Source organism: Poromitra crassiceps (genome assembly GCF_964638095.1).
Source record: "Poromitra crassiceps genome assembly, chromosome: 14".
Taxonomy (NCBI): Eukaryota; Metazoa; Chordata; class Actinopteri; order Beryciformes; family Melamphaidae; genus Poromitra; species Poromitra crassiceps.
The window spans coordinates 35,300,065-35,322,103 of NC_139633.1; the positions used below are offsets into that span (position 1 = coordinate 35,300,065).

Here is a 22,039-nt window from a genome sequence, read left to right on the forward strand (position 1 = left end):
GATGTGCGAGATGTGCAAAATAAATAAGCATTGTTTCCGTTTTCGGTGGAGTGTCCCTTTAAGGCCAAAACTAACATCTCAGTTGGCTTTAATTAAAACACAAGATAGGAATACATTTCAAATCACAACACATTGCCGTCACTTCAAATTACCTTCATACCTCCCTTTACATAACATTGAAAATATATTTCAGATTGTGTAAACCTCCCTTTAAACTCACAGATTTGGCTTTTGGAGGTTTCATTCAGCAGGTTTCAAAGATAAGTTGAATTGGATGTTAAAAAACGTTCCCTCTATACTGCCAACTGTCTTGCACCATCTCCATTCATCAGTGATTCAGTGCACCTGGTACAGAGCCTGACCACAGCCCAACTCTGATTGGCTCAGTCACACAGGATTACAAGCCCGCCAACTTCTGTTTCATGTAAAATACATTGGTGATACATTTTGCAGTGTAAACATTGGTGAACTGGGTTTACAATTATCAAATTATGTGTTCTTAAGTTAAAGCAACTCTGTTCAACATGTGGTAAAATATCAGCCAGGATGAGCGGTTAATGCGTGTCACACCTATGAACAGGTGAGGGCAATGTGACCCCTCAGCACTGGACCCAGATAAAACCACAAGGAAAGATGGCAGGCACACAGCAGGACAAGGTGCAGGGTGATTTTATTTTCCCAACATCAAAAGTGACAGTGAGGCAATCAGCATGTTGTCTGTGGATAAGAACACAAACAGAATTATTTACCCAAATACACAATGTTAACAAGCAATCCAAATGACATCAAATTAGCAATAAACAAACAATGTAACAATCAATTAAAGCAACAATAAACAATATATTTTAACCATGCTAAAGAAAAAAACATATGCAATTCACCTTTAAGGTCAGCATGAGTTGGACTGGCTCACAGCACCTCTGTAGCAGCAGACTGGGGTTTGGGGCAAGTTTTGCACTTCTTTTATAGCCATAGCTCCACCCATCTCCCCACCCACATGGCACAATCCACAAGTGAGTGAGTGAAGCACTCTGGGAGATGAAGTACACCAGTGGTGGCCATTTTAGTGTGCGCGTGCGTGTGCGTGTGCGTGTGTGTGTGCGCGTGTGCATGTGCGTGTGCAAACAGACAAAATAGTCATAGGAAGTAGTATGTTTAGCAATAAAAAACAATATAACAATCAAACAAACAATAAACAATATATTTTAACCATGGCTAAAGAGAAAAACATATGCAATTCACCTTTAAGATCAGGATGGCTTGGAATGGCAATTCAACAATGGCTAACAAAACTACAACTTACTTAATAATGCATCTGAAGGGAGGATAAACACCAGACTGAAACACCAACACAGCCTCTACTGCAGTAACGGACACACACTGAGTGTAGAGGCTGATTAGCGTCTTAAGTGCAGGTGTGTGGTGATCAGTCCAGAATTAGGTGCAGGTGTGGTGTATATGTGTGTGCGTGTGTGTACGTGTGTGTGTGTGCGCGTGTGCGTGTGTGTGTGTGTGTGTGTGTGTGTGTGTGTAGATCCGGTGACCTGACGGTTTCCAAGCAGTACTAGTAGTAGTAGTAGTAGCAGTAGTAGTAATAGTAGTAGTAGTAGTGTTGATAGTAGTGGGAGTGGTAGCAATAGTAGCAGCAGAAGTACTAAGAATAGTAGTAGTAGTAGTAGCAGCAGCGGCAGTAGTAGTGGTGGTTGGCTGTTATAGCGCCACCATCTGGTGGATTGGTGTAATTTTTTTACTCTGAGTAGTGGGTGATGTCGTGAACCTGTGTGGAAAGTTTGGGTGATGGGGGGTGTATGGTTTCTGAGATCCACACACTTTTAGGGCAGGAAAAGAACAAAAGTAAATACACAAAAGTTTAAACATTTATCATTTCAAGACGGTTTCACGTATCCAAATTCTTTCTAAGATTTTTAATCAGGGAAGTCCAGAGATGACACACAAAAAGTTTGCGCTCATTCGGGCAGATGGCCTAGGACGAGTTCGTTTTTTTTTTTTTTGAGAAAGTCCAAGATGGCGGAAAATCTAGCAGACTTAAATGGGCGTGGTCTATATGGATAGATGCGTATTGATCCAGGGAATCCAGCAGATGTGGAATTTTGATTCTACGCCTCACGGTTCAGCAGTTATGGTCCAATACGTGAAATGGTCTGTTATAGCGCCACCATCTGGTCAATATGGCTAATTTTTTGTCTCTGAGTAGTGGGGCACATTTCCAACCTATGTGCAAAGTCTGGCTACTGTAGCCCTTACAGTTTTTGCCGTGCATACTGTTTTAGCGGAGAATAAGAAAAATAATAATAAACGGAACAGATACAATAGGGATCCACGCACTTCGTGCTTGGACCCCTAATAATGGAAAATAATAGAGTAAAATAATGTATAATAATGTAGAGTATAAAAGAAAATTCTAATAGGTTCTCCAGGAGGTCCTGGCGGGGCTAAACATTTCACCATCAACAATAACACTATCATTATCATCATCTGCACCATGCATTGTCTTGCTATGTTCAAACAGACGACGGAGACTCCTATTTGTAACGGTAGAGGAGGGGACATTTATCTCTGCTAGTGTCTTAAGAAACTCTCGCCATCCTAATGGGCGAGCCGACTCTCTAACCAGCTGTGAGCCTGTCATAAACTTGACTAAATCAAATATGTGTGTTCCCCTGAGGGGCTGATTGTCAATAACTAGCTGTCCGTTAGCAGTCCATCTGATCCTATCCGATGCATTGGAGATAGCGTTCAGAACGTGTGAGGCCTTGTTTTTGCTGTGTGCTGGTATGTGTTGTAATACATCCGTTATGTCAGCAGGTGTCGCATTGTTATCATTCACATGCGGTAATGTCTCAGCTGGTTCAGAATTTGGCATCAATAGTGTTAGCGTGTTCTTTTCGTTATCGGCCTGTTTCGCCAGAGTCAAATATCTGTGTAAAATGTTTGAATATTTCAACGCTTTGCTATGTATATCAACGCTGGGTTCATCTAGGACCTCTGCCATCAAACGATCTAGATCACACTGAGCCTTTGTTCTGATGTCAGGGGGGGCGCTGGGAGTAGCAGGTGGGCGTGTCTGGAGAGCCTTGATTTGATTGTGTGGTACAAGAAACATTTTGGTGGTGTGTTCCATGATCAGCCTCGATTAAAAAGACCACTAATAATAGGAATAGCCGCAGCTAGTAAAGGGAATATAAAACCACCGCGTTGGTTAATCTTTTTCTTTTTTTTCAATAGTGTAACTTTTTTGTTGGCAAACCACCTAAGTAACGCTTTTCTTTTCTTTAATCTCTTGTGTAGCTTAGGAGAAAGTGGAATATTCCCTCTTAATAGGTTCAATGCAAGCTCACATAGTGCATTAATTAGATCATTGCTAGCTGTAGCAAGAATGGTCTTGCGTCCTTTGGGGGTCGCCTTATAAAGATGGTGAAGAAGTTCGAAATTCCTATGTATACGAGCAGACATTTCTAAAAGAACCTAGCTTCTTCCCCCTCTGGGTAGATAGACAACCTGTCGCTCGGGGGTTAACTCAGTTCTGAGTCTTAACAGGTCAGGTGTCGTTGGTTTATAATCTATGAGAATATACCCATAATTACTCGATGTGGCATCTTGAAAAGCTTCCATGAAATGTTTAGAATTTTTGGAGTACATTTGACGTGCTATGATGCTTATTTGTTGTTTATCACGAGGGTTTTTAAATAACACAAGATAATTAGTGTTGAGACTTATTGTGCGGCTTGCTTTGCCTTGGGCGAAAAGATTCTGGACCAGATAGATGCAGCTTAAATTTCTGTGATGGCAGTATTTAGTAAATACATTTTGAACCTCTGAATTATTAACTGCAGAAGACATCTGATCATCAATAATTAATAAGTTGCTCTTATCGGGGGGAAAAATACTGTCATCTGCTAAGGAGGCCGGAATCCCCTCAATAAACGTAATTGGTCTAATCAGTAATAAATCATCATATACTTTTTGCCAGCAGCCATATAAAAAGACGATATTATCTAACGGTTGTGTAATCAGTTGGGGTGCGTTTTGAATAATGGATTTAACAAAAAAAGTTTTTCCACAACCAGACGGGCCAGAAATAATCATGGTAAACGGGTGCACCAAACGTGCATCAAAGCCCCCCTGCATGTTGATAACATTATTAATATCCATATGGCAGCGTAGAGAAGTCGCTCAGAACGCGGCGTTTATCATAGACGACCTGAAGGCGTTTAACTAATGACTGATTGCTTAGCTGTAACGTTAATTTATGCCGCCTGATTCGATCAGAGGTTGTTCTAATAACATTAACTTCAGCATCCAACACATACGCCTCCACCAGGCGTAAAAGGGAATCATATGTGACAGCATTTTTATTTACACTAGTATTTAGTGTGACACCCTTGCATTTCACAGAGGAACGGCCTGTGTTGGTGATAAATGCATACGATTTTGGACCCGTTGATACAAAGTGTGTAATGTGCTCAGCAGGTTCAAGCTCGCTTGTCAATTGTCCTAAATGCTTGCCGAGTTCCGGGGTCCACTCCCCCTCCCGCGCTGTGAAAATTATTGAATCGGTATCATTATATAACACACGGGGACCAAGTTTATCCATTATTCCATACAGTTGCAAACGTGCATATGCGGTGGTCATAGCTCCTAGAAAGACATTAATATCCTTTGCCTTCGGGGCTTGACCGGTTGCATGTTTCCATTGCACAATAGCGACATCATCGGTGAGGAAGCGGAATTGACTCACAATGAACTGATCACTGAACATTAGCTGTACAAAACGAGCCTGGTCGGTAATTATTTCACATGTACAGTGTTCATCTCGTAGAGAAAATCGTCCCCAAAGTGTATTCATAAGCAATTTGGACGATGCACGTAATGCAGGATTGTACACAATTTTTGTTTTGTCTAAAACCACACCTTCGACTTTTTGGTAGTCGACAATGTACGCGTCTTTCTCGGCGTCCGTAGTGACGTCGGCTGGGTATCCACTCGCTTCCTGTTTACGTTTGAGAAAAGCCTTTACGTAACCTTGGAATAATTCCTTTGTGCGATGTTCAAAATGCCAGACTTCAGATATTGAAATAATACGATAACCTTTCTCGATCGCTTTGTGTAACTCAAACGAAACCCATACGCCGCTGAGGGCTCTCTCGGTCTCTGTGTGGTTGCACTCATCTTTAGAGAGCCCATCTGCGCATGTGCGACAAAGAGGGAACATCAGTTTCCCGTGTGCTCTGAAAGGGAGGATGGGATGGAGCAAACCCCTAGGGGGTGCTATTACGCACTTGATGAGTCCGAAATAGGTCGAGATATCATCAAAATCCCTCGTAATAACTTTAGGATGTCCAAGAGGGTACTCTTTTGTGCTCTGTACATATGGATATAGAGAACAAAAGTCCACATAATGTATCGCTTCGCCGTTTTCAACCTTATGGTGTAATTTTAAGGCGTTTGTTCGCCCCCCATATAAGGCGTGGCGTGGGTTCAAACTTCAAACGCTCGGTCTCTGTGTAAGACTGCATGAAAGCCACCACGGAAGCATCCGTGTGTTTCATACGGGTCCAGTCGCACTCCCATAAAACGATTACGTTCATACCATGGATAGATTCTAACGTATCAATTTTGTTGTTGAAAGCCTGGTACAGCTTCCCAAACGTTGCTTTTTTGTAGGGATGTGTGTCATTTGAAATGTAGCAGCGATCACACCCGTGGAAGAAACAGCCGGCAAATTCATATGCAGTATTAGTCTCGGGACAGAACCCATCTAGATAATACGACCCGACTCTATGCTCGCCATGGTTGAGAGCATGTGTAATGTTGATATTCTGGCTATGAGCCAGAAAAGACAGCCACTGCATAGATGCAGCACTGTATGTTCGGTTCTGACCTGTATAACAGCCGTTATAGGTGAGCGCGACGGTGTCGGGTTTTAGGAATGCTGTTTTAAAAACAGCCATACATGCCCCGGGGAGCGTGACATAGCGGAAGGGGTCGACGTTGGTGCATTTGATGAACGCTTCCCTATAAAGAATACAGGCCTGACGTAAGACGCGAACATCTTGCTCACAATACTTTGCCTGTTGCTTAGCAAAGTTATACAACTTGTACTTACGACCATTATACCAGGTTAAGAACTTCTGTTTATCTGATTCGCGCATTGCACCATACCCAAACATCTCTTTTGAGGGGATGATCCCAATATAGTTTTCATTTTCTATTGTGTTAAATTTGTATGGGAAATAGCCTTTTAATTCAGCAAACCCTAAGGCATTGGGTGTGTCAGCTAAACGCATGGGCAGAAAACTAGCAGAGTCGGTGAATCTCTGTTTTTTGTATTTGGAGAATATGGCGGTCAGTCTGGACCCCTTAATAATGACTGAGGGAGTTAGTCCTTGAGACACCATGTGTTTTAATATTAAATATCCATCAAAACCACTACCATTATGCGCTATAAACGTGTGCTCCGCATAGCGAGGTTGGGTGTAGTACTTTAAAAAATCATCGATACAGTCTTTACCACCGGCACCAGTGAAATTTGTAGCCTTGTCTGATTCAAGAGTCATAGATGATACAAAACTTGCTTCATGCATACCTTCCCCATTTATTCTTGTCTCGATGTCATAAAATATATAGTTTTCATGGTGCTCCTCTAGCGGAGTAGGTTGTATGAAGCAGGTATGGTCAGACTCTTGCGCCCCTAGTGGCACGCCACAATGATAGCATCTTGTTGAGCTGCATATGTGGGCCGTATTGGGTCTGTGAATGTGGATCATTTTACATTGTGGGCAATATCTCATTTTCTCGCAGGGGGAGATGCTATGCTTGTCTCGTCTCTTGTGTGCATCATAGCAGGTCTGAGTTCGGCATATACGTCTGCAAACATCACATTTAACACCGGTGCCCGCCTGGGTTGATTCTATGTGAGGAGGTCCGTAACAGACATTACAGATGTGTCTACATACATGTGCATAAGGCTCCTGATACGTCTGGTAGCAGTAGTCGCAGACATAACCACCCCCCAAGAATGCTTTATGGTTGAGGATGAGATAATAATGCTCGGCATATAGGTAAAGCCAAATTGTTTTTGGGTGGGGGACATCGGTGGTCATAAACGGGTGTCTTCGTTTAGAAGCCTCTTTGTGGTGGAAGATGATTATCTTGCTGTCAAAATGCCGTTCAAAAGTTCCGATATCGGCAAATGATACTTTATGCATATGGTTAAAACCCAGCTCAGTGAATATTTATCGAGCTCTCTCCAATAGACTAGCGTTGTTTAAATCAGGGTTAAAATGTCTGGCTATAGCCATGCCAAAACATAGATTATTTCCAGGGCCATTATGGGGGTCATAGAGCCACTTAATCTTTCGCTCAATAATATCTTTATATTGTATATCCATCAGCCTAAGCCTACCACCCCCATGCTGATTCAGTGCAACTGAGATAGCAAGTGATAGATCTCCAGAGATCATTGTCTCATCATTGCTTTGAATTGCGTCTGTGATTTGTTCCAGAAATTCCGGACCAGCATTGTCTCCGACTGTGGCGATAGTATGCACATCGGCAGCTAGGCTATCACCTGATAGCGTTACATCCATAATGCTGCCCATAGGGACCTCGCTGCTAACTAGATCAATTAACCCTGTTAATCTCTGTCTGACCATGCCAGGCACCAATTCGAGATTATCAGTGTTAATATCACGTAGGTCTATATTTTGACGGTATATCCTAGCGTTGAATGCATCTATGTGTCTAACGGTATAATCACTGGGAGAGATGGCAGCTGGGGGTTGAATCATAGAGCCTACAGACGGTGTAGTGATACCGTCGTCGTCGTCGCGGTCTGGTGACACGTCTATTTGTTGTGGGGATGTAGCGACTGTCGCGGGTGGGGGTAGTGTGTTGGCATTTGATGACGTATCGTCACGGTCTGATGACGCTGCTATTTGTTGTGGGGGTGTAACGACTGTCGCGGGTGTGGGTAGTGTGTCGGCATTTGATGACGTATCGTCACGGTCTGATGACGCTGCTATTTGTTGTGGGGGCGTAAGCGTAACGATTGACGTTGATGACGCGGGTGGGGGTAGCGTGTCGGCATTTGATGACGTGTCGTCGCAGTCTGATAACGCATCTATTTGTAGGGGTGTCCCCCGGGGGTCGACTGACTCTGATGACGCAGCAGCTGCGTCATTTTGGGGTTCCGCGTGTTGATGTTGTTGTGTTGGGGTAGGCAAAGCTCCACCGGTCTGCTGTACAATGCAGCTTCTCCGGGGTGGTAAATCAGCTATGTAGCGTTTGATTATCCGCGTCTGTGCGTTAGCCCAGGCGCTAATGTCGTTATTATTATCCACCCCCGTAGGTAGGCCATTTTCTAAAGCATAAGCGACGCCTTGCTCACTCCAGTCTATTCTAAGGGGTGGCGCTTTATCAGAGTTGAAATATCTAGTCAATTTAGAGGGAGGTGTTGGATTATCTTCATCTGCATGTCGCCTACGCTTAGCCATATTGGCTGTTTAATTGATCTCTGTATACATGGACTTTTTTAAAATGATGGTGATGGTGATAGTGTCATTGTTCTACCTTACTGTACTTTTACAAAAAAAATTACACATTCCTCAATTTTTCAAGCATGGAACATTGTATATTCTGATGTATCAAAATTGTGTTCAAATTGGCATCAGCCGATGCCATCCACCGTGTGTGTGTGCGTCTGAGTGCTCTCAATGTACGTTCAAATCTCCTTTGAGAGCGCTGTACTATCCTATAACCATTTTTAAAACGTCTATACACAATTTGTTTATGTAAATCACATGTACCTAAAAGCTGGTGGGTCTTCACGCGAGGTTGATGATGAGGCGAGGGTGGGGGTATCGCGCTCTCGCAGATTGGCAGTGGTCTGTTGATGGAGAAGGGCGTGGGCGTGTCTGAATCTTCTTCTTCTACCTGATCCTCGTACTCTGCAATCCAGGTTAGCAGTGTTTGGTCGCTGGGCTGGATGGTCGCATTCAGCGATGGTTCAGGTGATGCTGGTGGTGAAGGCTGATACAAGTCTGCCTCGGGATTCAGCGCTGAGCTGTTGGGGGGTGTCTCCAGGCTGGAAAAACAAGAGAAAAATAGCGATGGATATAAGTCTATCTCAAAAATACATATAGCCTATATATATATATATAGGCTATATATATTGATGGTTGTTATATCTGAATTATGTCCTTACATCTGGTCGATTAAATCTGCAAAATCATTTGGATCCAGTCCGTAGTCATCAGCTGTTGGATCCTTATCAGATGGGTGTTGTTTGGGGGCATCAGGGTTGCATCTATGGAAGTCGCGTGGTTTTCCTCTATAGTGGTGGGTGTCTGTCTTCGTTGAGTGCAATGGCGAGAGGCTTTGAAGAGGTTTGTGATGAAATAACAATTCCCCTGTGTGAGAAAACGTCCTGAGGGGATAAAAAAACAGCATTTCAAAAACTGAAAGTATGTTTACCTATGTTCATTTTTTTCTAAACAAACTATATGATAAATATGTAAACACCCAAACACACTCACCCTGTAGGCCTATTGGTTATATCATCTAGCACAGATCCTCGATTTAGATTGATTCTGGTCTGATGATCACCGTCTGCACAAATGCATGATACAAATATTATAGAACACAGATAGATATGATGGTGTTGATGATAGTGTTGTTGCAGAATATCAAAATATATATATATATATATATACCATATTCATCTGTGTTCCTGTCGGTCCTAGGGTCCGCTAGACTGTTGTCCTCTAGCCTGGTTTCTGGATTATAGCTGTAAAAAGCTGTTTTATTGATGTATTTGTTAATATAACAATGCACAAAACGAGACAAAGGATCTTAATTATAATATATATATATATATATATATATATATATATATATATATATATATATATATATATATATATATATATATATATATATATATATGTATTAGATGGATAGTCTAATTAAAACAATATTAAAACCAAAAATCCATCCTTACCGTTGAACGCGATGTTGGACCGGTGATCTGTCAGTGGCTGATGCAGCGGTGATCTGCCAATGGCTGCGCTGTCTTTGCTCTGGCTGACACGGTGGCTTTATACACGCTGTCAGGCTGTCTGTGTGATGCGCACAACATTGCAACACCCACAAGATGGTCTAACTGATATGGAGGAAATGGAGAAGTGCCCTTTGGAGAACTACTGAAATAAAGCATTTTTGCTCAAAATGGCTTTAAGCACAGGGCGAAATACAGAGGTGCCCTTTGAGGAACTAGTGAAAAAATGAGTTTTACCCAAAAAGAAGCCACGCCCCTTTGATGACGTAGGTGCCCTAAACTCCGCCCCCTCGATTTTTGCGTTTTCTCCAAAAGGGGGGTGGGGTCAGTATCCTAACTAACTACTCACACGCACACACACACACATGCACGCGCATGCGCAGATACACACACACAGACATGCACACACGCGCACACATACAGAGCAGACACACACACAGACACACACACGCACTCGCACGCGCATGCGCACATACACACACACAGACATGCACACACGCGCACACATACAGAGCAGACACACACACAGACAGACAGACACACTCACACACACACACACACACACACACACACAGCTCCTCTTCTGTCTCCCTCAATAAAAAAAGAATAGATATAAAACTGCCCTTAATCTGGCTTCCCACCCGCAGACACGGCCAAATGTGCCTGTAAAGTTACACGGGGGCTCGAACCTGCAACCCCCAGGTTGGTAGGCAGGGATTCTACCACTGCACTACGCAGACGCCAACGCATTTGTTACCTTTTTGAGGTTGGTTTCGCTTTTATTTTGATTTAAATCAATAAATGAATATAAAATAAAATGAGCCACAAAAATGAAACAGTTGAATCATAAAGAGTGAAGTTATTAATAGAATAATAATCAACACAACAGGTGTGTTAGATGAGAAGCTGCTGTTGTATTGAGTCTTGTTCTCTCATCAGATGCCTGTCAACTCACACTGGACCCAAACACAGCACACAGACGCCTCCGCCTGTCTGAAGACAACAGAAAGGTGACGAGGGGGTGGGAGGAGCAGCCATATCCTGATCACCCAGAGAGATTTGACTCTGACTCTCAGCTGCTGTGTAGAGATGGTCTGACTGCTCGCTGTTATTGGGAGGTGAAGAGGGAAGGAGGGGTTCGTATAGGAGTGACTTACAGAGGAATCAGCAGGAGAGGAGAGGGTTATGACTGTGAGCTTGGAGGGAATAAAAAGTCCTGGTGTCTGTACTGCTCTGATCACAGTTACAGTGCCCGGCACAATAACAGACGCACAGACATACCTCCTCCCTCCTCCTCCTCTCGCTCTAACAGAGTCGCAGTGTATCTTGACTGGCCTGCTGGCTCTCTGTCCTTCTACAACGTTTCCTCTGACAAACTGATTCATCTCCACACGTTCAACTGCACCTTCACTGAACCTCTGTACCCTGGGTTTGGTGTGAGGTCTGATGGCTCAGTGTCTCTGTGTTAGATAGAGGAGGAGTGAGAGAGAAACACACTGTGACCAAACACAGCTGCTGACATGATGCTTCACTCTGTACAGGTTCAAATATCTTTCTTTTGATCTTTGTTATATTTGGTATTTGATTCATCTCATCGTTCCAAGCTGAACATTTTGATGTTTTCTAGAACCGTTTCCTAGAGTTACATGTTAAATAAACACGGTTTTATCTGTTTACAAACCTGTTTTGTAATAAATGTGTTGACATTGTTCACTCTGTGTGTGTGTGTGTGTGTGTGTGTGTGTGTGTGTGTGTGTGTGTGTGTGTGTGTGTGTGTGTGTGTGTGTGTGTGTGCGCGCACAATAGAGCACACACACACACACACACACTGAGGACAGACATGACTTTTAAAATGGGAAGAGAAGGTGAGTAGATTTTGCTTTGGGAAGAGGAAGAGAGAGGAGAGAGAGGAGAGAGGAGAGGGAGAGAGAGAGAGAGGAGGAGAGAGGAGAGAGGAGGAGAGAGAGAAGAGGGAGAGAGGAGAGGGAGAGTGAGAAGAGGTAGAGAGAAGAGGGGAGGAGAGAGAAGAGGGAGCGAGAGGGGAGAGAGAGATGAGAGAGAGAGAGAAGAGAGTAAAGCTGCGTTCACACCGACCTATTAAAGTTTTTCGCTGGCATCGAGTTTACATACAAAGAGACAGAGCGATAGGGGGGAAAATACGCTCGTCGCCCGAGATGAAATATCTCAACTCGAGCGAAATTCCGCTGGCATCAGTCGCTCGCTGTTCAACGCTGATTGGCTGCCGTGTGAGAGCGAGTCAAGGATCACACTGGCTTGGAACAAACCGCTGGTTTATTGTGTGGCAACAAACCACATTGACAGGCTGACATGAAGTGAAGTCTGTACTACCGGTATGGAGCTCGCGTTAGGAGCACGCTGATAGGCTTTAGCTTGTAAACAATGACGGTGGCTCGTAGTGGACAAACAGCATGACATTGCGTAACGTTATAGCCCCCACATGTCCGTTCAATTCATGTGCCTGTTGATGAGCGATTTAAACAGAGCGACAGAGCGATTCCAAAGAGTTGAATCAAGCGACAGAGCGAAAAATAAATATCTCGGTGTGAACACAGCTTTAGAGAGAAGAGGGAGAGAGAGAAGAGGGAGAGAGAGGAGAGGGAGAGAGAGGAGAGAGAGAGAGAGGAGAGGGAGAGAGAGGAGAGAGAGAGAGAGGAGAGGGAGAGAGAGAAGAGGGAGAGAGAGAGGGAGAGAAAGGAGAGAGAAGAGGGAGAGAGAGAAGAGGGAGAGAGAGGAGAGAGAAGAGGGAGAGAGAGGAGAGAGAAGAGGGAGAGAGAGAAGAGGGAGAGAGAGAAGAGGGAGAGAGAGGAGAGAGAGAGAGAGGAGAGGGAGAGAGAGAAGAGGGAGAGAGAGAGGGAGAGAGAGGAGAGAGAAGAGGGAGAGAGAGAAGAGGGAGAGAGAGAAGAGGGAGAGAGAGGAGAGAGAAGAGGGAGAGAGAGAAGAGGGAGAGAGAGAAGAGGGAGAGAGGTTGACAACATGAAGAGCATTTCAAACACCATCATTTACTATCAAAGGCAGCGTCCAGATTCCACACTCACCCCGTCGGGCGACGTTTGGAAAAAACGAGGAAGAGAGAGAAGAGGAGAGGGAAGAGGGAGAGAGAGGAGAGGAGAGAGAGATAAGAGGGAGAGAGAGGAGAGGAGAGAGAGAGAGAGGAGAGGGAGAGAGATAAGAGGGAGAGAGAGAGAGAGGAGAGGGAAGCGGGAGAGAGAGGAGAGGGAGAGAGATAAGAGGGAGAGAGAGGAGAGAGAGGAGAGAGAGAAAAGAGAGAGAGAAGAGGGAGAGAGAGGAGAGGGAGAGAGAGAAGAGGGGGAGAGAGGAGAGGAGAGGGAGAGAGAGGAGAGGGAAGAGGGAGAGAGAGGAGAGGGAGAGAGAGGAGAGGGAGAGAGAGGAGAGAGAGGAGAGAGAGAAAAGAGAGAGAGAAGAGGGAGAGAGGAGAGGGAGAGAGAGAGAGGAGAGGGAGAGAGAGGAGAGGGAGAGAGAGAAGAGGGAGAGAGAGGAGAGGAGAGGGAGAGAGAGGAGAGGGAAGAGGGAGAGAGGGGAGAGGGAGAGAGAGGAGAGCGAGAGAGAGGAGAGAGAGAGAGGAGAGAGAGAGAGAGGAGAGGGAGAGAGAGAAGAGGGAGAGAGAGAAGAGGGAGAGAGGAGAGGGAGAGAGAGGAGAGAGAGAGGAGAGAGAGGAGAGAGAGAAAAGAGAGAGAGAAGAGGGAGAGAGAGGAGAGGGAGAGAGAAGAGGGAGAGAGGAGAGTGAGAAAAGAGAGAGAGAAGAGGGAGAGAGAAGAGAGGGAGAGAGAGAGAGGAGAGAGAGAGAAGAGGGAGAGAAGAGGGAGAGAGAAGAGGGAAAGAGGGGGAAGAGATGGAGGGAAAAGAGGAGGTGAAGAGAAGAGATGAGTCACTGATAACAGTTTGAGTGTAGAGTTCTGCTACGTCCACATGGACACAGATAGATTCTCCTCCATTCATAAAGAAACATGGCCTCCACACCTCCATCCACATGACAACATGAAGAGCATTTCAAACAGCATCATTTACTATCAAAGCCAGCGTCCAGATTCCACACTCACCCCGTCGGGCGACGAGCTGATGTGGGCGTGTCTCTCACTAAATGTCAGGAAGCTGAAGCTGTGGTTCAATACCACTTTTTCAACAACACTTTTTATGGCACAATTGAGTTTTTTGTTTTCTTTCTTTCTGATCTTCATTTAGAACAATATTCATCACATTTTCTGAGTTTGCTGAAGAAATGCTTTTGATTTCTGAAGTGACGAGAAGTTTCTGAAAGTGAGTTGGAGCCAACCAGCTATTCAGTGCCTGTGTGTTTTAATGTAGAAAAGCCCACACAACACATAGTGAAAGCTACCAGGCTACTGATGACAATAATAAGCTTCCTGTCACCTGCTCAATATAAACTAAACAGACATTTCCATGAGCAAGTTGAAGTGATGATGTCAGCGTCTTCAAAAAGCTCTGCTCCACCTGTCCACACCAATACAGCCCAACTGACTTCTGATATATCTCCTCACATGGAAGACATGTTCCACTGTGGGCCTCCCCCCAGACAAAGCTTGAGAAAAGGTGCCCCCCCACCCCCCTCGCTCAGTTCCTGGATGTCTATGAGATCATGATGATATTATTTGATCCCATAGACACACAACAATTGAGCCAATATGGCCTGATATCATATTGCTGTTTGACATATTTCAGACTACAGCAAATAGCAAATAGCATAAAACAGGTGTGTCTGTCTGAAGGTGTTTATTTGTTTCTGACTCTGGGAAAATTGGATAAAACACAAAAATTCCCCAAATTCTGTTTTGGTCTTCTGCTCTGTTTTGCTGTATTGGTGTGGACAGCTGGAGCTTTTTGAAAACTCTGACATCATAACCTCAACCTGTGCATGGCAGTTGCTGTTTCATTTGTATTGAGCGTGTGTCAGGAAACTAGGGCTGCACGATATTGGAAAAAACTGGCATTGCGATATTTCCCGCGCCTGCGATATATATTGCGATATGAAAAAATAGAGATTTTCACCAGATTACCAGAATAGCTCAATTTTAAAGAAAATAATACGTCTAGAATGATTGGGGTGAATTTGTAGAGGAGTCCATCTGATTTTGGAGGGGAAATTAGGTATTTTAATGTTTCTCAACCACTGGGCTGTGGCCTACTGGTAGGCGTCAGAGCGCCATCTATCAGGGTTCATTCATACACATTTTGACCAATGGATTTCCATGACTTAGTGTACATACATGAAAAAGTGAGTGAGTTATGACATTCTACTTTAAAATGTCACTAGCCTACATTTCACATAGTGTGTAATGCAGCTTTTAAAGCCAGGGAAAGACAACATGTATGCTGTATCACCATATTACCATATCCAACATCTAAGACCATATAGTCTCATATCACAATATTGATATACAATTGATATATTGCCCACCCCTAATATTGAGTGCCAGAATCTACCTCCCAATGATGCTATTTGCAGAAAAACATTAGATTTCATTGATTATAATCACTGCTTTCAACTTCTTTTGTTCTTCTAACGTTTCAATAAATCAACAATGAAACACCCCTGCCACTTTACACACTTGGTCTGACCCCCCGGAAACCCCCTCCAGAAACTACCAAGTGGTGCACTCCGCATCGCAGTACAGAGAGACGAGGATTCACATGCAGCATCACTGGTGACAAAGAATTCATTTGTGAAAAGTAATAAATATACATTTAATTCCCAGATATGTCTCTTGTCTTTTTATTTGGACTGAAATGTTTTGTGTAAATGAGTCACTATGTATGATTAACTCTACTGTAACTGCTGTCATCTGAATGATGCATCATCAGAGCCTGAGGGGGAGAGAGAGCTGCGGTGATACACGGACAACTTCTCAGTAATAATCACTTTAGCCTTCGTGTCATAAGTTGCGGTCTTGCTTTTTGGTGTTTCAAGAGTAAATATCTCCAGTTCACAGACATGTTGAGTTACAGCAGCCAGCCTGCTGTAAGCTAGTGTGCTGCAACCTGTGGACACGTCCGCCTCCACAATCACATCGTTTACAGACGGGCTACTGTCAGCAACGCAACATAAGCACAAATAATTCAATTTAGGTCTCTGTGCATTTTGTTGTGTTGAAGCTAAGCACTAAATGAGTGAGTACAGTAGTGGGGCGTCTCTCTCCTTTGAGAGAGACTGCATTTCACTCAGTAGGCTCCTCCCCTAAAGTGAGAGTTTATCAAGCAACATGACGAGTTCATTTGCTTGTGACATCACACGCCCTGCGATGTGACTATTGCACATGTGCACATCGCCATGTGTAAACGATATATCGTGCAGCCCTACAGGAAACTACGAGCCTAACTGTCTGATGTGTTTTCTAAAAAAAAACATTTATTTTCCAAAAGTCATCAAAGTTATTCAAGTTTGTGAAGATCATCCTGCTGAACCCAAATTGATGTTCCCATACACTTTTGATAACCACAGACCTTGTTTTATCCATATAAGTGAAATCCCCATTCTAAAAGCCCATTCACTTTTCCCCTGATGAACAGGGCCGGATTAACAGTGTGATGCCCGCCCCCCCCATAGAGACACTGCATGAAATAGGCCACGCCCATCACGGGGGAAAACTCTCCATTCACTTCCACACACCAGTGTCCTTTTGCTTGAATTAAACAGAGCTAAAAGCTGTTGTGTGGTGAGCTGCGCACACAACAAATGTAAAGAATCGCCTATTAAAGTTGTTTTGTACTCCTGAGCAAAACAAGGAAGCCATTGAGAATTGGCGAGAAGAAAAATGTGGATCTAGCTGTCAAGGAAGTAAGTTGGAGTGTTCATCTTCCGTATATAAGATCTTTGTGTGTAACACAGTGACATAGGAGAACGCCAGGATTGGGGGAGGAGTTTCAAGAAGCAGAAAGTCAGCAGACAAACATTGTGATCAGCTCACGTCTTGTTAGCAGTTCAAATGAATGAAGTAAACGCACACAACGTCTCATTCTTTGACACTAGCCAGTTCCTCCTAGATATCTGCAAAACTATCTGTATCTGATGAGAGTTCCTTTGTTCGCCCGGTTAGCCACGGTTTGTTTTGCTAGAAGTTGGCATGATAGTTGGTCCTTTGTGTTCTCCCCCGTGTTGGGTGTGGTTTCTGAATGATGACGCGTTCCACAGTGTCTCTATACCGACACATAAACAGTGCAAATGACTATGACAATAAATAGCAGAGATGTTGTTTAAAGTAGAGCCTCATAGGGTTGTCAAAAGTATCGATAGTATCGATAAAATCAATACTAAAATTTTTAAACGGATGCAATACTCATTTGCAGCAGGTATCGATAATATCGATACGTATCAATACTAAAATTTTGAAATGGATACAATACTCATTTGCAACAGTATGGTTACCAGCAGTGCTTTCTCTTAATGACAAATCAAACATACTACTGATTCCCCCCCCCCCCCCTATCATTGGTGGGTATCTGTTGCTTCAACAAGCTCAAAGTGTTCTGATAGGATGATGACTAGAGCAGGGGTAATCTGCAGTGTAAGTGCAACATTTTTAATGAGTTTTATCAGGCCTTGATTATGGAGAAGCGTACATCTGTCTGTCCATCTGTCTTTGTTTATTTTATATGATGTGTTGTCATCCCTCCCCCCCCCCCCCCCCCTCCTCCGTGGTATCGAAAATGGTATTGAGTATCGATATTCACCTGGGTATCGGTATCGAAGTAGAAATTCTAGTATTGTGACATCCCTAGAGCCTCAACACACATCCCACACATTGAAGACACAATGTAGACGACCTCTAAAACACCTTGACACTATAGACATGAGCCACATTCCATATGGTTACACAGAAACGGATACTGTCTCAAATCTGAATGCAAGTCACATCCCAGACACATTTAAACACATCATGTTCAATAATATCACTATTTGAAAGAAGCATGGCAGGGGGAACTTTGTATTGATCTATCTGACATGATATGGGAAAAGAGTTTGTCTGTGGTACAACTATGCTCAGTTAATAGTAGACACCAGCTCATTCAATTTAAAGTCGTTCATCGCCTTCACTATTCTAAGCATAAGTTGCACAAGTTCTTCCCCTCTGTCTCACCACTGTGTGACAGGTGTCAGGTGTCAGAGGGCACTTTGTCTCATGCCTTCTGGTTCTGCCCTTCACTGACGGGATTCTGGGCCAAAATATTTGACTGGTACTCTAAAGGCCTACAAAATAACCCTTCAGCCGGAGGCAGAACTCGCCATCTTCAGCTGCTCAGAGAACTCTCTGGGCTTCCCCACAGCTGTGCAACAGTCTCTGACACTGGGGACAACTGTTGCCAAAAAACTTATCCTGAAAGAGTGGAAGTCCCCCTCTCCGCCTCCTTTCCAACTGTGGTTGACGGACATGATCTCGGTCATAAGGATGGAGAGGCTCAGATCCCTGAGAAACAACTCACTTTATACGTTTCTAACTATTTGGGACCCGTTTCTGGCCTACCTGGACGAGGTTGGAGGTGGTGGGTAACTTGCCCAGGTGAGTGGGACCGTTTCTGGCCTACCTGGACGAGGTTGGAGGTGGTGGGTAACTTGCCCAGGTGAGTGGGACCCCACACACAACATTCCTTACAAGCACATAAGCACCCTATATGGACGCTGTCACCACATTATTGTCGATATGTTTTTTGGGTTTTTTTTTTTCTTTTCTTTCCTTTCCTGTGTCTGAGCTTGTTCGTTTGTTTTGTTTGTATTTTGTAAAAATTGAAATTGAAAAAATAAAATACTAACAACAAAAATAATAATAATATCACTATTTCCATCAGAAATGTGCCAAAGGCCTCTATGAGGACTGAATGTCAAACCAGGGACTTGGACTTGAGACTTATACTTAGGTCACACACACAGAGACATGAGACTTGACTTGTTCTCAAAGACTTGAGACTTGTTAACAATTTTTTTTTTTTTTTTGGTGCATTAAAAGTATGAAGGACAAGCTGCTGAATGTCATTCCCTCCTCCCTCATTATCATGCGTAACCTTAAACATCTAGTGCGCACAGCCTCAGATGACATGCGTCCCGTACAGATTTGATATATTCTACAAATGATTTGAAGAATTTAGACACCGCACTGTCAGAGACAGAGGAACAAAAGTGGGCCCGGCCAGCAGATTAATAGACCAGAGGGCAACAAGTTGCACCTATTGTCAATTCAACAATGTTATTGAAAGCGAGCCATATGTACAAAAGATCCTATCTAGACAGTACAGAAGCGCTTTAGCCAAATTTAGATGTGGAGTAGCTCCTTTAGCCATAGAAACTGGTAGATATACAAATACCCCATCAGCTGATAGTCGTTTCTGTACTCTTTGTAACAATGGTTCTATAGAATCAGAAGTCCATGCACTTATTCATTGTGAACTTTATGTGGACATTCATTCAGAACTGTTTAGCTCTCAAACTACATTGAACATTTTAATGATCTAGATCAGTGATCCTCACTATTTCTTTGATGAGAGCCGCACTGGCAGGACAAAGTCAATAGGAGAGCCACTTTTACCGCAAAACACCAAAAGCCACCCCAACCAAGCACATCTGCCTATACCATTTTTTTGTGTTTTATTGTTTTATACACACACACACACACACACACACACACACACACACACACCAGTTTCCCCTAGAAAATCTTTCAGGCCTGGAGGGATTTCGAAACGTAACCCGACCGCAACGGTGGGGGCCGTCGCTGGTGACGCTAAACTTTTAGCTAACCTGTTCACATCTATGTTGGCAATGGCATCCCAAGTATCATCATACTATTATGGGATGCGATGCGAACAGTTGTATTATGGGATGTGCGTTTCCCAGGCAACGACACACGTTGACACGTTTTGGAACAGCGCTGCACGCTGGCACAATACTCCTAATATAAAAGCAAAATGCTTATTGTTTTGAATGATTTGGCATCTTCTATTACTGTCAACACCAGTGTTGTTGTATTGTAATAATATGCCATAAAGGTTTATTGAAATTTTGGGGAGAGCAGGGGGGAGGGGAATCTGAAAAAAAAAAAATTGCAATTTCTTAGAGCCGCCAACTAAAGCTTCGAGAGCCGCCAGCGTCCCGCGAGCCGCGCAATGAGGAACTAGGATCTAGATCAGGGATGTCAGAGATATGGCCCACGGGCCGGATCCGGCCCGCGGGCCGGATCACCGCGAGATGTTTTGGAATATAATTTTTTTTTTTTTTTTGTAATTATTATTATTATTATTATTAAATTCGCACCCCATTATCATGAACTACGTGTGGCTAATAAGCAAGCTAAGAGTTCATTCATAAGTTAATTAACCTGCACTACAAGGAAGTATGTCAGTAGGTCATCAGGTGTAAACAAAGCCGCCATAGTTATAACCTGCATTCTTTCAAATGTAGTTAATGGACAACAGATATTCATTGTGTGTATGGATAGGAAAGATGCTTTCTATGGCACATATGATGTGCTATTTGTTGCACTTATTTCTTACTTTTTTGTATTTACATTTTTTGTTGTGTCAACCTGTGTGGTACATAGGAGTGCAACTTATTTCTTACTTGAAAATCTTGTCAATATGTTGCATCTTGCACTTTGTTGCAGTTCTCTGCTTTATGCACTTTGTTATTGATGGGTATCTGTGACGCAGGCGTTCTTGAATGATTCCAAATAATAAATCCACGTGTAGCCTAAATATCCATGTGTTGAGTCGAATTGATTTTAGTTAAAAAATAAAATCCGGCCCCCAAGAGGTCTCAGTTGAACAAATCCGGCCCTCTACCTAATATGAGTCTGACACCCCTGATCTAGATCAGCGTTTCTCAACTGGTGGGTCGCGACCCAAAGGTGGGTCGCGGGGCCGTTTTGATTGGGTCGCGGACATTGGCAAAAAAAAAAAAAAAAAAAAAAAAAAAATCATATTTCATTTGAGTTAAATTCAGATTATTGAAACTGGATTAGCCTGACCAGTTTTACTTGTTTAACAAGCTGAAGCATATGCTCTGCCTGTAATTCAAGAGAAGTCTGCCTTTTCATTTCATATTTAATTTTAGTTCAATTCAGATGATTAAAACTGGATTAGCATGGCCCCAGTTTAATAAAAAGTTATGACCAGTTTAACTAAAAAGCATATAGCCTGCTTGTGATTCAAGAAAAGTCTGCCTTTTTATTTCATATTAGTTAAATTCAGACTATTGAAACTGGATTAGCATGACCAGGTTAACTTGTGTGTGTGTGTGGACTCTCTCATACTCACACACACACACAGCTAGCACCTTCCAATAGTGGCAGTTCTGCAGTGCTTTTATTGATTTGATTGATTATATGATTTTATTCATTTTCTTTTCTTATATTTTTATTCTCTTATTAGTTTTTCCTACTTTATTGAGTTGCTGTACTTGCCAGCGCTTTTCCCGTTTGGTTATTATTTGACCTAAATGGGGTAACATTGATTGATTGAATCCTCCTTATAGTGTATATCAGCCATCCTCAAAGTCTGGACTCCGGTCCGCATCCGGACCCAGACGCCGTCCTATCTGGACCGAGCTCTCTAACCTACAAATCATTGAATAGTTACATTTTCACAGAGCGTTTCTACTTTAACCGGCACAGGCTTTTCTAGCCTTTATGCTACTGGTTTATCTGCCAGGAAGCTCACAGACCAATGCATGTGCTGTAAATCATCACACGTGATTACATTACATTACATTACATTACATTACATTACATTACATTACGTCATTTGGCAGACGCTTTTATCCAAAGCGACTTACAATAACACATTTTTGTCAGCAATAGACCAATCAACTACTGTATGTAACACAGTCTATGACAACTACAACATCAACTACAACTAAATGGGGTAACATTGATTGATTGAATCCTCCTTATAGTGTATATCAGCCATCCTCAAAGTCCG

General features: G+C 43.2%; 1 protein-coding gene across 1 annotated transcript in view; it reads left to right on the forward strand.

Moving 5' to 3' along the window:
- The window catches only part of LOC310789168 (nephrocystin-1-like), a gene marked incomplete at both ends in the record, with an annotated part of 149,257 nt that overhangs the window by 66,457 nt on the left and 60,761 nt on the right, over positions 1-22,039 (forward strand). The window contains one exon of the mRNA XM_083650758.1: positions 11,018-11,170. Coding sequence (XP_083506884.1) covers positions 11,018-11,170 — 153 coding nt within the window. The remainder of the gene's footprint in view (positions 1-11,017; positions 11,171-22,039) is intronic.